Source organism: Coregonus clupeaformis, chromosome 13, assembly GCF_020615455.1.
Source record: "Coregonus clupeaformis isolate EN_2021a chromosome 13, ASM2061545v1, whole genome shotgun sequence".
In the NCBI taxonomy this organism is placed as follows: Eukaryota; Metazoa; Chordata; class Actinopteri; order Salmoniformes; family Salmonidae; genus Coregonus; species Coregonus clupeaformis.
Genome location: NC_059204.1, coordinates 36,954,185 through 36,970,582, shown reverse-complemented (window position 1 = coordinate 36,970,582; position 16,398 = coordinate 36,954,185). Strand labels below are relative to the sequence as shown.

Here is a 16,398-nt window from a genome sequence, read left to right as displayed (position 1 = left end):
TTCACAATATATATCTATAGTATATAATCTGTAATAGCCAATATGCCTATTTTGAGCCATGGCCTGTTCACCCAGCTACCATCTAGAAGGCTGAGACAAGGACAGGTGCATCAAAGCTGGGACCGAGATACTTTTAAACAGCTTCTATCTCGAGGGCATCAGACTCTTAAACAGTCACCACTAGCCGGCCTCCACCCAGTACCCTGCCCTGAACCTTAGCCACTGTTACTAGCCGGCTACCACCCGGTACTCTACCCTGCACCTTAGAGACTGCTTTGCCCTATGTACATAGTCATTGAGTACTGGTCACTTTAATAATATTTACATATTGTTTTACCCACTTATTTACGTATTGTTTAACACAAGTATTTCGCTGCACCTGCGATAATCTGGGTACATGACCAATACACTTTGATTTGAATTGATTTTATTTTTTGCTAATATAATCTATTTTTGGACTTAAACTATGAACTAACGTGGGCCATCATTAATGGTTTCTCTAATTGCATGTGCGCCCTGAAAGAAAATTACGCATTCTAATAAAATGTTGCCATTAGGGCATATACATTTTTTTATCGACATTGTAACTAATCAATTGTTACATTGACAGAGGAACGTTATGACCAATATGGGGAGTGGTTTTCTGAATTTTATAGGCGGATTTTCTGTATTGACGTCAATTGGATTGGTTAGGTGACGAGCCCTCGCCCCGCCCAGTGTGGGGTAAGGGAGTGTATGCCTAGAGAGGGAGGGAGCTAGGCTGAGCTGATCCCACGTGTGACGATTCCATTCCCGGCTCAGTAATATTCTCATAGCAGGGCTTTGCATAGCTTTTGCCGTGTCTGTGTGTGTCTGTTACTGTAGTTACTGCCTATAGTTTGGTTAGCTATGGAAGGAGATGGGAGTCAAGCCACATCTGGAAGCCCAAATGATTCACAACATGACCCGGGGTAAGATTATATCATTTTCGACTTTTATTTATTTATTGGATTTTTCATATGAGAATATCTGGCAGAGAATTTAGCAGAGTGCCGTGCTAGATTCAGCTCGCAGTGCGCACATAACCATTGGTCTTTCCTTCCGGATGCAGTTATTGATAGCTATGAAGCTTCTGCTTTGCTTTGGCAGATTACAGTAGCAAGTGTGTCTTCCCCCTTTTCACATAATACATTATTGCTATCCAGCGAATGTTTTTTTTTTGCTTCTCTCTATTTAAGATCGCTTTTATAAGTAGTTAGTCTTCAAAATGGCCGATCTAACATCTGGACTCACTTCTGCTATGTTTTCTTTTTACAGTAAAATGTTTATCGGTGGCCTCAGCTGGCAAACCTCACCAGGTGAGACAATTATTCCCTTAAATTTCCCATGTTTCTTGTTGTTTTGTTGCAATGATCGATTGTGCTTGCACGCGTTCTCTGTGTGTGCGTGTGTGCAGTATACTGTATGGATATGTGTGTGCCTGTGTGCGTGCAAGGTTGTTTGTTATTTCCAATCATCTGAAGTCCTCTATTCGACCCCTATGTGCATTGCAGGGCGTTTTTGAATCACACTGACAACAGTATGACGACCATTTGTACTTGACTAATTACCCAACATATTTCCTCTTCACAGACAGCCTTAGAGACTATTTTAGCAAATTCGGAGAAATAAGAGAATGTATGGTGATGAGAGACCCCACGACAAAACGTTCCAGGTAAAATAAAAGGTTTTTACTTTTGCTTTGCAGTAGGTGAAATTATATCCTACGCTTGTGTACATGCCACATTTTAACCGGGGTTGTTTGTCCCGCGTTGTGTTTCACAGAGATAGCTGCACCTGTATTGCTCGCACTAAACAGCGGGCAAATGCAATTTGACATTGACTTTGGGAAAGGGGACTGCAATAACGTCATATAACTTAAATATCAGTGCCCGCAATTATTATAGTAATCTATAATTCAGTATAGGCTTATCTCTATCATCTGAATGAATAGGGGTTAATTAGGATAGTGTAAATACATGTGTGTGCAGTTCTATTTTTTGAATGCTAATGAATTCCTGATACCATGTTAATGCACTGAGAGAAACAGTTGAGCCTATATTTCTATGTTCACATTTGCATAAATAATGTGTGATCTAATTGATGTTTCTCTGTGTTTCTTTGTTTTGCAGAGGATTTGGGTTCGTTACGTTTGCAGATGCTGCCAGTGTAGATAAAGTCTTAGCTCAACCACACCACGAATTAGACTCAAAGACGGTATGTTTGTGTTTTGATGTCATTTGCAATGATATTTTACTGTCTGTGTTGCACATTTTAAATGTTCATCATTGCCTTCATTTCACAGGCATGCTTGAGTTGTAATAATACTGTAATATAAGTTCCACATAGAAAAATAATACCACATTGAAACCAACAACAACTGCAGTACATCCATGTATGGCAAGTGGCATCTCTGAATGCTCAGAATGCCATGTACCGGTCACTGGGTTGGCCCTCTTGTTAAAGACCTCTTAGGTAAAACCATTCATTTTATCAAGGCTGTAGATGTGGAATAATCCCATGATAACACCGTTGCCTCATCCATTCAAACTGTTGCAGTAAAACACCACTCAGAGGTGAATCTCATATCTGCTCAAATTCCCTCCTGTGAATGAATTAAACTGACACGCCCCCCCTTTCCCCATTCCCATTATGGCTCCACATGTGCACATATCTCATGTCACTCTAATAGGCTCTCTCTCTCAGGCCTCCCACCTCCATGCACATGACCTTTCAGATCATACACGTCACTCTAGTCAGTTTGATGCATATCGCATCATTGGAAGTGGAAAGTTAAATGTGATTGTATTAAATAATTGTTGACGCCCAAAAGGTCCATTAATCCTGTAAATCTCTTGACAAATATTTGGTATTTCTTTACATCAGTGGATCTATTCTTATACATAAGTGTATTTTAAATATTAGAACTGTTGCTTCTAAGGTTTCAAATTGCCAACACCTTCCCAATTACCAAAACCTATTTTCTGTCTTCTTATAATATCAACAAACCTGGTGCTTCTCCCATCAGTTTACCTCATGTACTTTTCCATCAGACCAAGGCATCCATACACACGCCGCACACACACACACGGCATCCCCATTTATGCTGTTTTATCAAAAGCCTTGAACTATTGTGTTGTGCTTCCCTTTTGAAATGTGGCAGTAGATAAATAATTAAGCATGTCAGTAATTTTTTGAAGAGCTGTCTGAGATATCTGCTCGGTGGGTGGTGATATCCAGTCATGCTCACACAGCTCTGGAATTGGAATAGTCCATACCGAGAAATAAACGCTTTGTTTGCAGCCTTCTGTGAAAGCAAAGTTCAGATGGGAGTGTATGTCTTTGAGATATATTTGGAATGACAAACCTATTGTACTTCAGCAAGCAGTGTTCAATTACAGTGGAGCCTGGCTGAAAGCGGTGCTATAACTTGTTGTAAGGCTGTCCTGACCTGATTGGAAAGTCACTGGAGGGTGCTTGTAAAAGCTTTCCGTTTTTATCTTGATACTTGAAAGTGAAAGAGGAGTGGGTTCATGTTTTGCATGTTAGAAAAGGAAACTAGCACCTGTAAGCTGTTGCAGACAATCTTGGGTTGCGTAATGCAGATAGTGAGGAGAAAGCCACAGAGTACTTAATTTAATGTGTGATTATTTGATACACACACTATGACAAATGTTATCGCTTAGAGCTCTGCGACATTTTAGAATATATGGCATACATGTAGGAATTAAATCATTGATAAATAGCCTACACCCATGCAGTATAAATACTGCCGATTAGCATGTGTTCTATATGTATGTCTGAATATGGTACGTATAGGATAGTGTAGATATACAGTACTCTTGATACATCTAAATTAGAGAGTGAAGAACTCTTTCTTTGTGATAATGAATATGCTTTAGTAACCTTAATTGAATCACACTTGTTTTGCCCCTCATGGTGTAGATAGAATGCAGGTGGCACAACAGTTGGTTATTGACAAAGCACTCATACCAATGTACTTTATTTTCTCTATAGAGATGAGAAGTCTCATCTGGTGTCTACACTTGGAGATGTATCTATTTGTTTCATCCACATTTCTTACCATAACTGAACAACTAATACGACTCAAAGATAAACAATTCTGCCTGACAAACTAACCATAGTTAGTAACAATGAGTTGCCTGTAGTTACATTGTAATTAGACATATTGTCAAAAAAATCACTGGTATTAGTTCCGTTGAATTTATTGTTTGGATTATTTAATGTAAAGTATAAATAAAGCTCTCGCCTTAATAAAGCCATTTGGTTTCCATTATGTCTGTACAGTATGTAATGAATAAGACTTAATTTGAGTGAAGTAAACGATAATTGAAATTGCAGGTTATAGCTTGATATATTTTATGTCGAATTTTTTTAAAACATGCAATCACATAATGTTTTATTTGTTTATTTTCTTCCAGAACATTACACATTTATTAATAACTGTTAGTTAAATTTCCCTTGCACTAAGGTTTGTTGTGTTAATAATATTGACAGATGGCATCTTGATAAGCAAGCGAGAATACCCCATTAAAATCATTAGGATTAGGATTCTAAATGCACAATGGTTTAGCAGTTGAAGAGTTCTTTGTATGAGCTGAGTAATTGAAGGACCTAACCTAAAGTGTGGCCCTGTTAATACTAAGCAATGCTGAGATCGACATTTGATAGTTCCTGATGTGCCACTGAGGTTAAATAGGGCACTTTGCCGGCATGCAAAGGAAGCGACTGTTGTTACATCACATAGACCTGAACCAGCAGTGTTCTGCCTTATATTCCATTCCATCAGTCTTTCTGCAGAAGCGCACATGTAGGATGTACAGTGCCTAGTGAAAGTCTACACACCCCTTGCACAGTCTTCACATTTTGCTGCCTTAAAATTCAAAAGGGATTAAAAGTTATAGAATATGTCTTGATAGCGTATGTCTTCACACCCCAGAGTTAATACTTGGTGGAAGCACCTTTGGTAGCCATTACAGCTGTGAATCATTTGAATAATAATCTACCAATTTTGCACAACTATTAGGGTAACATACACTACCGGTCAAACGTTTTTCTTTATTTTTACTATTGTCTACATTGTAGAATAATAGTGAAGACATCAAAATATGGAATTATGTAGTAACCAAAACATTGTTAAACAAATCAAAATATATTTCATATTTGAGATTCTTCAAATAGCAACCCTTTGCCTTGATGACAGCTTTGCACACTTGGCATTCTCTCAACCAGCTTCACCTGGAATGCTTTTCCAACAGTCTTGAAGGAGTTCCCACATATGCTGAGCACTTGTTGGCTGATTTTCCTTCACTCTGCGGTCCGACTCATCCCAAACCATCTCAACTGGGTTGAGGGGGGATTATGGAGGCCAGGTCATCTGATGCAGCACTCCATCACTCTCCTTCTTGGTAAAATAGCCCTTACACAGCCTGGAGGTGTGTTGGGTCATTGTCCTGTTGAAAACAAATGATAGTCCCACTAAGCCCAAACCAGATGGGATGCCGTATCGCTGCAGAATGCTGTGGTAGCCATGCTGGTTAAGTGTGCCTTGAATTCTAAATAGGTCACAGACAGTGTCACCAGCAAAGCACCTCCACACCATAACACCTCCTCCTCCATGCTTTACGGTGGGAAATACACATGCAGAGATCATCCGTTCACCCCCACCGCGCCTCACAAAGACACGGCGGTTGGAACCAAAAATCTCAAATTTGGACTCCAGACCAAAGGACACATTTCCACCGGTCTAATGTCCATTGCTCGTGTTTCTTGGCCCAAGCACGTCTCTTCTTCTTATTGGTGTCCTTTAGTAGAGGTTTCTTTGCAGCAATTCGACCATGAAGGCCTGATTCACACAGTCTCCTCTGAACAGTTGATGTTGAGATGTGTCTGTTACTTGAACTCTGTGAAGCATTTATTTGGGCTGCAATTTTTTAGGCTGGTATCTCTAATGACCCTATCCTCAGCAGCAGAGATAACTCTGGGTTTTCCATTCCTGTGGTGGTCCTCATGAGAGCCAGTTTCATCATAGCGCTTGATGGTATTTGCGACTGCACTTGAAGAAACTTTCAAAGTTCTTGACATTTTCCGTATTGACTGACTTTCATGTAATGATGGACTGACGTTTCTCTTTGCTTATTTGAGATGTTCTTGCCATAGTATGGCTATATTCTGTATACCCCCCCTACCTTGTCACAACACAACTGATTGGCTCAAACGCATTAAGAAGGAAAGAAATTCCACAAATTAACTTTTAAGAAGGCACACCTGTTAATTGAAATACATTCCAGGAGACTACCTCATGAAGCTGGTTGAGAAGAATGCCAAGAGTGTGCAAAGCTGTCATCAAGGCAAAGGGTGGCTATTTTAATAGTATTTTTTGGTTACTACATGATTCCATATGTGTTATTTCATAGTTTTGATGTCTTCACTATTATTCTACAATGTAGAAAATAGTAAAAATAAAGAAAAACCCTTGAATGAGTAGGTGTTCTAAAACTTTTGACCGGTAGTGTATATATATTGTTTTTGGAAAAATTGTTTAAGCTTAGTAAATTTGGTTGGGAGTCATTGATGGACAGCAATATTCAAACCTTGTCTCAGATATTCAAGCAAATTCAAGGCAGGACTGAGACTAGAAAAACAGAAAGGAAAACGCTGCACACTGCTGCTCATGCTCCCAGGTGATATTTATTTAAAACAACGTTTCAACCCTTAGGTCTTCATCAGGCATCCATATCCCAGGTGGGGGTGGAATTTTTTACTTCCTGAAACAGGAAGTAAAAAATGTATAACATACATTGAATATTAATATAGTGAATCTATCAAAATATATGATCATATACAAAGAATGTGATCAATATTTACAGTAATATACATACAATGTTCAATTAGGATTTTAAAAAAACACAATTTGGACATATTGAAACTATAAAAATGGTTTCAAGTCAAACTCCTCGTTAAGGCCAAGAGGAGACAGTGTGTTGAGCCTGTGGATCCAGAAAGATTCCCTTTGAAGAAGTTTCCTCTCAATGTCCCCTCCTCTGCGTGACATCTTGACCATTTCTATTCCAATGTATCTCAGAGAACTAATAGGATGTCCAGCTTGTACAAAATGAACAGCAACCAGATTTTTTGTCTCACCTGTCCGTATATTGCTGCGGTGCTCACAGATCCATGTCTTAAGGCTTCTGGGGGTTTTCCCTATGTAAGACAGACCACAAGGACATTTCAACATGTAAACAACATTGGTGGACATGCAGGTAATCAGGCCTTTGATCTTAAATATTTGTCCTGTGCGGGGGTGGGTCAATTAGTTGCATTTGTACGTGAAGCTGCATTGAGCACATTGGCCACATTTGTAATTACCCTCCGGAACCTTGTCCAAGAAAGTTTCCCTTTTCTTTGTTGGGTAATTAGATTTAACCACAATGTCTCTCACGTTTGGGGGTCTTTTAAAGACCATACGTGGGGGATATTTAAAAATTGGATTCAATTGTGGGTCAATATCAATAATGTACCAGTGCTTCCTGATAATGTCCTTAAATGCCTTCCCCAAAGGTGAGTATTGGGTAAAGCATGAGGGGACATGTTCTGCTTTTTCTTTAACTTTTGGTTGAAGGCTTTCCAGCTGTGTTAGTCCTTCAAAATGATCATTGGCATGTTTTACCCAATACTGAGACTAGACCACTCAGGAACACTCAACCCCTCTTGTAAAACCATTCTGGTGTGTCTTTGGCATAAACATTTTTGTAATTGTCTCGCTGAAAAATAAAACTCTATCCCAGGGTTAGGTTTTCAGAAGACTGAGGCTGGTTTTCCTTGACCTTTTTACCTGGGTTTTGCTCTTTTCATAATTATTTTGATCCTGACAAACTCCCCAATCCCTGCAGATTACAAGCATACCCATAACATGATTCTGCCACCACAATACAATCAATACGTCCTCATTTTGTATTTATTAGTCATTTGGAAAATGCTCTAGAATTGTTCTTTTACTTTGAAAATGTGGAATAGGTTGTGTAGATCAACAAGAAACAACATCAAATGTAATCCCTTTTTAGATGTAATTTTAAGGCTCTAAAATGTGAAGATTGTGCAAGGGTTGTGTAGACTTTCACTAGCGACTATATGTATTACACTGTATCTACTAGCCATGCAGTCTTGTACCAGGTATCTCTTGCAAAAGAGATTTGATCTTAGTGAGACTAGCCTTCATAAACTAAATTCAAAAAATCTTAACAAATGTATGTACTGGCATTTTTTTTCTTAGAGTACTTACTGTTTAGAGATGAGTCAAGATCTAATCATCTTCTCGCATTGCTATTTCAACAACAACACTGGAGAATGTTCATTATGTCTAACCTCGATGGCTCTTTATCTGTTTTTGTGGAGATGTTAGGTTGGTATGAAGCTTGAAGGTACAGCATTTTGATGCATGAATGGATTCTTCTCTCTCAGTGGTGACCTTGAAGGGACTTGGTAAAAGTGAGTTGACTTGCAATAGCCTACAAGGCTGCAGGTTTAGAAAGAGACTGAGGGCTAATGCAACTGAGATTAAAATAAAATACATCTAATCCAATGGTACAGTGTTTATAAATATGTATCTATTTTTCACAGTTAGCCTACTCCAGTTCCAAACAGTATGACATTTTACAACATATTCCTCCTTTGTTTGTTGTAGTGGATGTTCTCTAGTGCTAATGGCCTCAGTGTGGAAGCAGGATAACCCCGTGAGAAAGATGTCAGCGAGAGACGTGGACAATGAGCACATGTATGCTTTCATAATGCACACACCATCATAATGTGCCACGGCTATTGTTCAATCCTCCCTGACTGCCTGGGTTGCTTATTAAAACAGAGTGCTTTTAGACCAGGATGAATGTGAATGGAGACATATGGCCAAGGAGAGCCTGAGGCTTCAAAACACAAAGCAATTCAGAACATATTTAGAATGTTATATTTTATATTATACTATATCCCATTTGGAAAAGTAAACTTTTTTTACGTACAGCTAGTTTAAGAAATGATGACGAACATGATTTGAAGTGATTATAATTCTTCTTTATGTGAGAAGTTATAGTGTTAGACTACTGCGTCACAGTATCAATGTCCAGGTCGGGATTATTCACTCTGGACTCCTGCCAGAGGAGATGTACTGTACTGCTAAATATGTTTTTTTCTTTCTTCCAAGACAAAGGTAGCCTATTTTGTCCACAGATATTTTCAGCCATTACTGAATGACCTCTGGCCAACCCCTGTTTGCTGTTTTGATGTAGCGGTTTGAAATGACAGAATGGCTGGTTGAGGTGAGGGGGATAAGAACAGAGAGAGAGAAGAGAGGAAAGGGCTGGTGCAGATAGGAGCAGCTGCTCTGAACAAATCTAAGCCTCCTCTGTCAGATATAAATTGAAAGTAATGTCAGCTGTGAGCTCACCTCCACCGTGCCCCTTGTTGGTTCATGTCTAGCAGGTGCTTTGTCTTCAACAGTTAATCATGTAATATTTACATGCCTTTCCCAGGCTTAGAGCCTATGATGGATTTTGTCTTCTTCTCAGACTTTTCTTTTTACAGTATTGTGCATCTAAACATGCAGTAATGTTTTCATTATCATCATTCGTTGCACTTATAATAATTGCAGTGATTGTATTTTGAGCAAATGAATACCTACGGCATACTACACAACGTCAATTTAATCAACACAGACATACAGTGGAAATATGTTCTTCAATATGTTTACAAATTAATAAAAAATGAAAAGCTGAAATGTCTTGAGTCCATAAGTATTCAACCCTTTTGTTATGGCAAGCCTAAATAAGTTCAGGAGTAAAAAGTTGCTTAACAAGTCACATAATAAGTTGCATGGACTCTGTGTGCAATAATAGTGTTTATCATGATTTTTGAATGACTACCTCATCTCTGTACCCTACACATACAATTATCTGTAAGGTCCCTCAGTCAAGCAGTGAATTTCAAATACAGATTCAACCACAAAGGCCAGGGAGGTTTTCCAATGCCTCTCAAAGAAGGGCACTTATTGGTAGATAAAAATAAAAAGCAGACATTGAATATTGGTGAAGTTATTAATTAAACTTTGGATGGTGTATCAATACACCCAGTCACTACAAAGATACAAGCATCCTTCCTAACTCAGTTGCCGGAGAGGAAGGAAACCACTCAGGGATTTTACCATGAGGCCAATGGTGACTTTAATGTTTAATGGCTGTGATAGGATAGAACTGAGGATGGATCAACAACATTGTAGTTACTCCACAATACTAATCTAATTGACAGAGTGAAAAGAAGGAAGCCTGTACAGAACAAAAATATTCCAAAACATGCATCCTATTTGCAACAAGGCACTAAAGTAATGCTGCAAAACATTTGGCAAAGCAATTAACTTTTTGTCCTGAATACAAAGTGTTATGTTTGGGGCAAATCCAATACAATTGAGGACCAATCTCCATATTTTCAAGCATAGTGGTGGTTGCATCATGTTATGGGTATACTTGTAATCGTTAAGGACTGGAGAGTTTTTCAGGATAAAAATTAACGGAATGGAGCTAAGCACAGGCAAAATCCTAGAGGAAAACCTGGTTCAGTCTGCTTTCTACCAGACACTGGGAGATTAATTCACCTTTCAGCAGGACAATAACCTAAAACACAAGGCCAAATCTATACTGGAGTTGCTTACCAAGAAGACAGTGAATGTTCCTGAGTGGCCGAGTAACAGTTTTGACTTAAATCTACTTGAAAATCTATTGCAAGACCTGAAAATGGCTGTCTAGAAATTATTTTCAACCAATTTGACAGAGCTTGAAGAATTTTGAAAAGAATAATGGGCAAATGTTGCACAATCCAGGTGTGGAAAGCTCTTAGAGACTTAACCAGAAAGACTCACAGCTGTAATTGCTGCCAAAGGTGCTTCTACAAAGTATTGACTCAAGGGTGTGAATACTTATGTAAATGAGACATTTCTGTATTTTTTTTTCAATACATTTGCTAAAATTTCTAAAAACGATTTAATCCATTTTGAATTCAGGCTGTAACACAACAAAATGTGGAATAAGTCAAGGGGTATGAATACTTTCTGAAGGCACTGTACATGTAATTATTTTTTATAACATAGCTTACACAGCAGGCTAAGGCAGGCTTCCAATTGTGGTTAATAAATTGCTCTGGAATGATTTAATGTTCCAAAACAATACTTCTTTGATAAGGGCATGCCTAATGGCCTCAAGTGAAATTATGATTTCATTTGTGTATTTGTTGCACTATTTGACATCGATGATTATACTTGTTTGTGTATGAGAACCATAGAGAAATTGACAGAAAGAAGCAGATGATAAATCATTATATACCAATGCGTCCTACATCATTCTAAATACAAAGAAAACAATTAAGAAATCAAGCCTTTTGATGGTAGCTTTAAAAACAACTTAATCTTAAACTGCCAGTATAGCGCAAGAGAGAGAGTTTACCCAGAATCTGGAATAATGTATGAATTCCTGTTGGAAGATCTGAACTAAGGATGTAAACAATTGCCTCCTCCCCTGATCTTACACAATCGCACAGCGTCCCTGCTGTAAAAAGCTGTAACAGAAGATAAAAGGAGAAAAACATTTAAGGAATATATTGCTTTTGGTTTATTCTCTTTTATTAGTCTGACATACCTCGTTTGAAGATGCTGTAGAGCTTGAGAAAAGGCTATTTTTAAACTTTGGGATATGATCCATTACATATTGTAGATTAGCTACCGGTATGCATTGTAATTTGTACAATAATTAAAACATTACTCTGCATTGATTGAAAATACTGCTCATATATCTTGTTGGTGGATTTGTTATCATTTCATGGATCTAGCAATGATCCCTTCGTTCAAGACTGATTCATTTCCTACTGGTGGGGGGAAATAGTGCCCCTCGAGACCAATTAGACCACGAAATGCAAACTGCTGTTCCTATGGAAGTGTGTAAATGGAATAACCTTTAGTTCCAGACATGCTATAGTGTACTGTTATAATGGGAAATACGTGGCCTATATGACTGGGCCCATGCTTTAAATGTAATTCCCACATAAACTTCCCATTTACATGAGTACTTCAACAGAATGAAAGCAATTGTTAGAATTTCCCCCCTTTGGCAAACGTCTCAAAGGAACCATTCATTTCCTAGGCTGTGACCTACATAAAGGTGTGCTTCTCCAAGCGTTCTCAACAGATTCCACACCAAGTCATCATTACCTAACACAGCTAAACTGGTCATCTGGACAAATTACTGCATTATGGGGCCATTTCAATAAGCAAACTAAATATGTGCATTATGAATTATTTTTTTGATTGATAGTGACTGTATGCTGAATAAGTATTTTAATGTTCCAAACCCATTGTAGATTTGATTGAAATGCTGCAAGGCTAAATTGTACCCCTTCACTGCTGTTCTGTTATAAGTTTAACTGTAGCAGAGATTTAAACAGGCTCTATGGCAAATGAAAATGTACCATATGAGAGGAACAAAAACAAGCAACAAGAGTTGATATTCAGGGACTAGGGTGTAGCTTGGAAAGGTAAGACACATCACCATGTATGACGGCTTTGATATTCCAAGCATATAGTAGTGTATTTGCACGACTAGGCCCGGCTCCACTGAGTAATTGAGGTTGAATTGGTTATGCCTGAGGCTAATTGCTAAAACGAATCATTACATGTAATTCATTATGAGCAGGGATGCCATACCCAGGTGTTATTGAATTCATCTTTCAAATTGACCTGATTTAGAAAGATAACCATCATAACTCCGCCAGATAGAAATAGGACAGAGAAATTATGTTGCGGCTTCGTTCTCACATGCTGCTCTTTCACATTTCACTAAAAACACAACAGGTGAAATGAGACCTATAGTAGGCTGAATTGATCTGCACAGATGGTAACCTTTTGTCTTTGTTTTCAACTGAATTGTCAATTGCATTCCTTATTTAGGAATGTTTTTTATTCATTTCTTAGGAATATGTGATCTCAGTTTTGTCGATTCAGAAGCCTTTTACCCATACGTCAAAGGAGATGTAGAGGTTTTACAGGAGGAAGATGTTTTGTCCAGCTGACGTGACAGGTTGTAATGCTCTTCCAGTACAGATTACAACCTACTCCTTATTTTTGGCTTCTTTTGTAAATTGAGAGAGACATCTCAGGCCTACATGTGGCCCACTGAGAGAGAAGGGATCTCTATGATGATGCTTTAGTGGATTACATTCAACCTGTAGGTAGGCAAGCCTTCAAAACCTCACAGAGAAATATGCAGCAACGTAAAGGGTTTGCCCTGCTAAACACGAATAAGTAATTTTCTGCAAGAGAACAATTTCGATCTGTTTACGTTTTTCCCCTTCAATAGGTCTGCTTGGATGAGATTGTTTAAAACTTCTCTTTTAAGAGCCTGGTATTAAAGTGAGGAGAAGGCAGCATGACATTGGTGCATGAAATAGTTTCTATTCATTCTGAATGCAAGATTGATAAGGCTGCAACCGCACACATCGATACCAGTTAAACAAAAGAAAAAAATGATATTAACGAGACGACAAGGCAAAGAATATCTGGAGTTATTGTCACAAACCCCAGACTCCTATTTCCAACACTGTAATCTTGAATTCATAATTTCCTCCAAACTTTTAAAGGCACTGTTCCCGTTTTGTGAACATCTCGCCGCATCTACATCATAATGATGTTGTTGTCTCTTTGGAGGAACATTAGCATTTATCTCTGTTGCTAAAATGTGAATGTTGATGCACAGTTGACAATGTAATTCCTTATTTACTTACGCCAAATGTTTCTGTCATTCACAGATTGATCCTAAGGTTGCCTTCCCCCGACGCGCTCAACCTAAGGTAAGAGCAAACCACCTCACTTAGTATTGGTGCTGCTAACTGACCAATCAGCCTCATTCTCTATATCACTTTTCTTCATTAGCAACAGGACTCCTTTCATTTTCCCCTTTCTTGTGTCATAATGGAAAAAGCATTCCAAAGGCACTTGTGCTATGAGCTTGGGACCACTTCCTGCACAGTTGGAAGGTCACTTCCATGGTCAGCAGTCATTTCCCCTCTGCTGATCCCAATTTTACTAAAACGAACCAATAACAAAAGAGTGGTGATATTTGACATGTAGGTAACTTACTAATGATGACAGTGTCATATCTTTTTCATAATGGCTTAATCCTGGCTCGGTTACTGGTTGTCTTCTGTGTGCCACACACACACACACACACACACACACACACACACCGTATGTTGAGGTGGTGTTGGTGATCATGATGTAACTACAGCGTTGAGGAGTGTGTTCTTTATCCCCTATAGACAGGCTTTGGGGTAGAGGGGAGCGCCTTTAGGCCAATGTAGTGCTCTTCACATCAGACCTTTTAGACCTGAAACGGGTGGAGATCAATAATGGATTTTTCTCCTTCCCACTGGCTCAGAGAGAGGTTTTGTTACTGAGCGGTTCAGGTTTCAAATGGGGAATTGGCAGTGAAAGCTTTCAAAGCCAGAGCACATGGTGTCTTAAGGGTATCGGCATATGGTTGAGAATCTACCAGCCCTTTTTCCCTCTCCCTCATTTGCTTGTTTGTCACTTTAACCTTTTCTCTTCCTCGGCTTGTTCCTGAATATCTAAAAAGAAACACATAAAAAACAACCAACATGTTTTGCCTCTGGATTTTGGTATTTCAGTTGAAAGGCAAGCTAGCTCCTCCCTGGAAGACATAGCTGGTGTGCTTATTGTTGTATACCTTTTACAACAATATGCTGTGTTTAGCTGGGACCAACATGTAAGAGAACGGAATCACTCAGAAATACATGAATTGTTCTCACACACTTATAAACATACAGTGTCATTCTGCTGGTAGGTTACATCACTGGAAGAAAACAATGACTACTAAACAGAATTGCTACAGTAGTACAGAAAAAAACTGTAGTTGAGATGTTTTAGAAAACGGCAGGCTGCAGGGCAAGCTCATTAGAGGAGAAAAGGGCTTTTATTTGTTTTAGTATTAAGCAAGAGAATGTGGATTTCAAAGTATCTCAAAGCAATAGGATTAAGGCAGATAGATTAGCATTTCATGGCTTTCTCCTTCATGTTTCATTGATTTAAGGCCTTTATTAGCAGTTTGGATCTGAGGTTGCCATTTAGAAAACACTCTGTCTTGAATTTGTCATAGTTTATTTTCCCCCGCCTTCCTCCTCATCTCCAGCCAGCTGCTTGTTGCTGTTGTTTAACAGGCCTGTCCCCAGTGAGAGATGGGCTTCTGTGGGGCTGGCTGCTAGGGCAGGCTACAGGTGCCTTTGTGGTGCTGGGTTGGGGAACAACAATTTTGAGAGACCAATCGGCTTTGGTTTCCTCATGGCTTTACTCCATGTTTCATGTTTTGTGTGGACCCCAGGAAGAGTAGCTGCTTCTTTTCCAACAGCTAATGGGGATCCTAATAAAATACCAGAAATACCAAATACCACTCCCTATCTACACTGCACTGTTGCATATTGTGTACGGTACTGTTACTGTACCTTAGGGATTGTAGATTTTGTAGAGAGAGTTACATAGCCTACATCGACATGTATCTCCCCAGGCACTTCAGACATTGACCTTAGTGCTATTATAATGCACCCAGTTTCCTAAATGATTAAATTCAGTGTATGAATATAGGGCCCCCAATTATGTTAGAATGGTTCTACCTGGTCAAACATGGATCTCCTCCTGTCTTGAGCCAATAGATCTGCACAGCGTGATGTCTGTGTGAGGTGCATGGGGGGGTTAGGTATGAGAGAGCGATGGACAGGTTCTGTCTCTCTCTGTTCTCATCCTTTGTGGAGCTGTTCTCTTTATGTTTTCACAGGAACATGAAAACTGGGGGCTGATGACTGCCTGGTGTGTTTAGAAACCAAGGTGACGGTTGCTGCCCACATCACTCGAGATTGGTTTCTCAGCTGTCCATGTCGTTACCGATACTGTCGCTGCCGCTGTTGTTGTTGTTGCTGCGCTGCTGCTGTTGTTGTTGTTTTCACACTGCGGAATCACAGACAATCATAGCGTGTACCAACATGATTTTAATTGGCCACTTCGCTGGTAGATGAGCTCTGATGGCTTGTTATGGAAATGAAAGGAAGGAGATGGGCCACTCAGAGAAGGCGAGCAGCGCAGCTTAACCCCTTATTTTCCGCCGGGCGTCTCACCAGGGGCTGTTTGCCTCATTAGGCTTCACTAGCAGCCACTAGTCGCCACATCAATGGCAGTCATTGGGCTTCACTGATGAGACGAGCCTCTCTGTAGTGTACACAAATAGATATGTTCTGGATGTACTGAACAGTGGGAGCTAGACTCTA

General features: G+C 39.3%; 1 protein-coding gene and 1 long non-coding RNA gene across 14 annotated transcripts in view; one reads left to right on the top strand and one right to left on the bottom strand.

The window, feature by feature from the left end:
• Window positions 1-759: 759 nt before the first annotated feature.
• LOC121579916 (RNA-binding protein Musashi homolog 2) overlaps window positions 760-16,398 on the top strand; it is a 322,000-nt gene continuing 306,361 nt past the window's right edge. For all 13 annotated transcript variants that reach the window (XM_041894908.2, XM_041894901.2, XM_041894902.2 and 10 more), the window contains exons 1-5: window positions 760-950; window positions 1,297-1,337; window positions 1,612-1,693; window positions 2,151-2,235; window positions 13,873-13,914. In XM_041894908.2, the coding sequence (XP_041750842.1) occupies window positions 889-950; window positions 1,297-1,337; window positions 1,612-1,693; window positions 2,151-2,235; window positions 13,873-13,914 (312 nt within the window). In that variant the 5' untranslated portion in view covers window positions 760-888. The remainder of the gene's footprint in view (window positions 951-1,296; window positions 1,338-1,611; window positions 1,694-2,150; window positions 2,236-13,872; window positions 13,915-16,398) is intronic.
• Window positions 6,711-13,934, bottom strand: LOC123492186. The gene is made up of 2 exons (XR_006661664.1): window positions 13,849-13,934; window positions 6,711-7,242 (listed from the first exon to the last, which is right to left on the bottom strand). It is a non-coding gene; the product is annotated as an uncharacterized LOC123492186 (long non-coding RNA).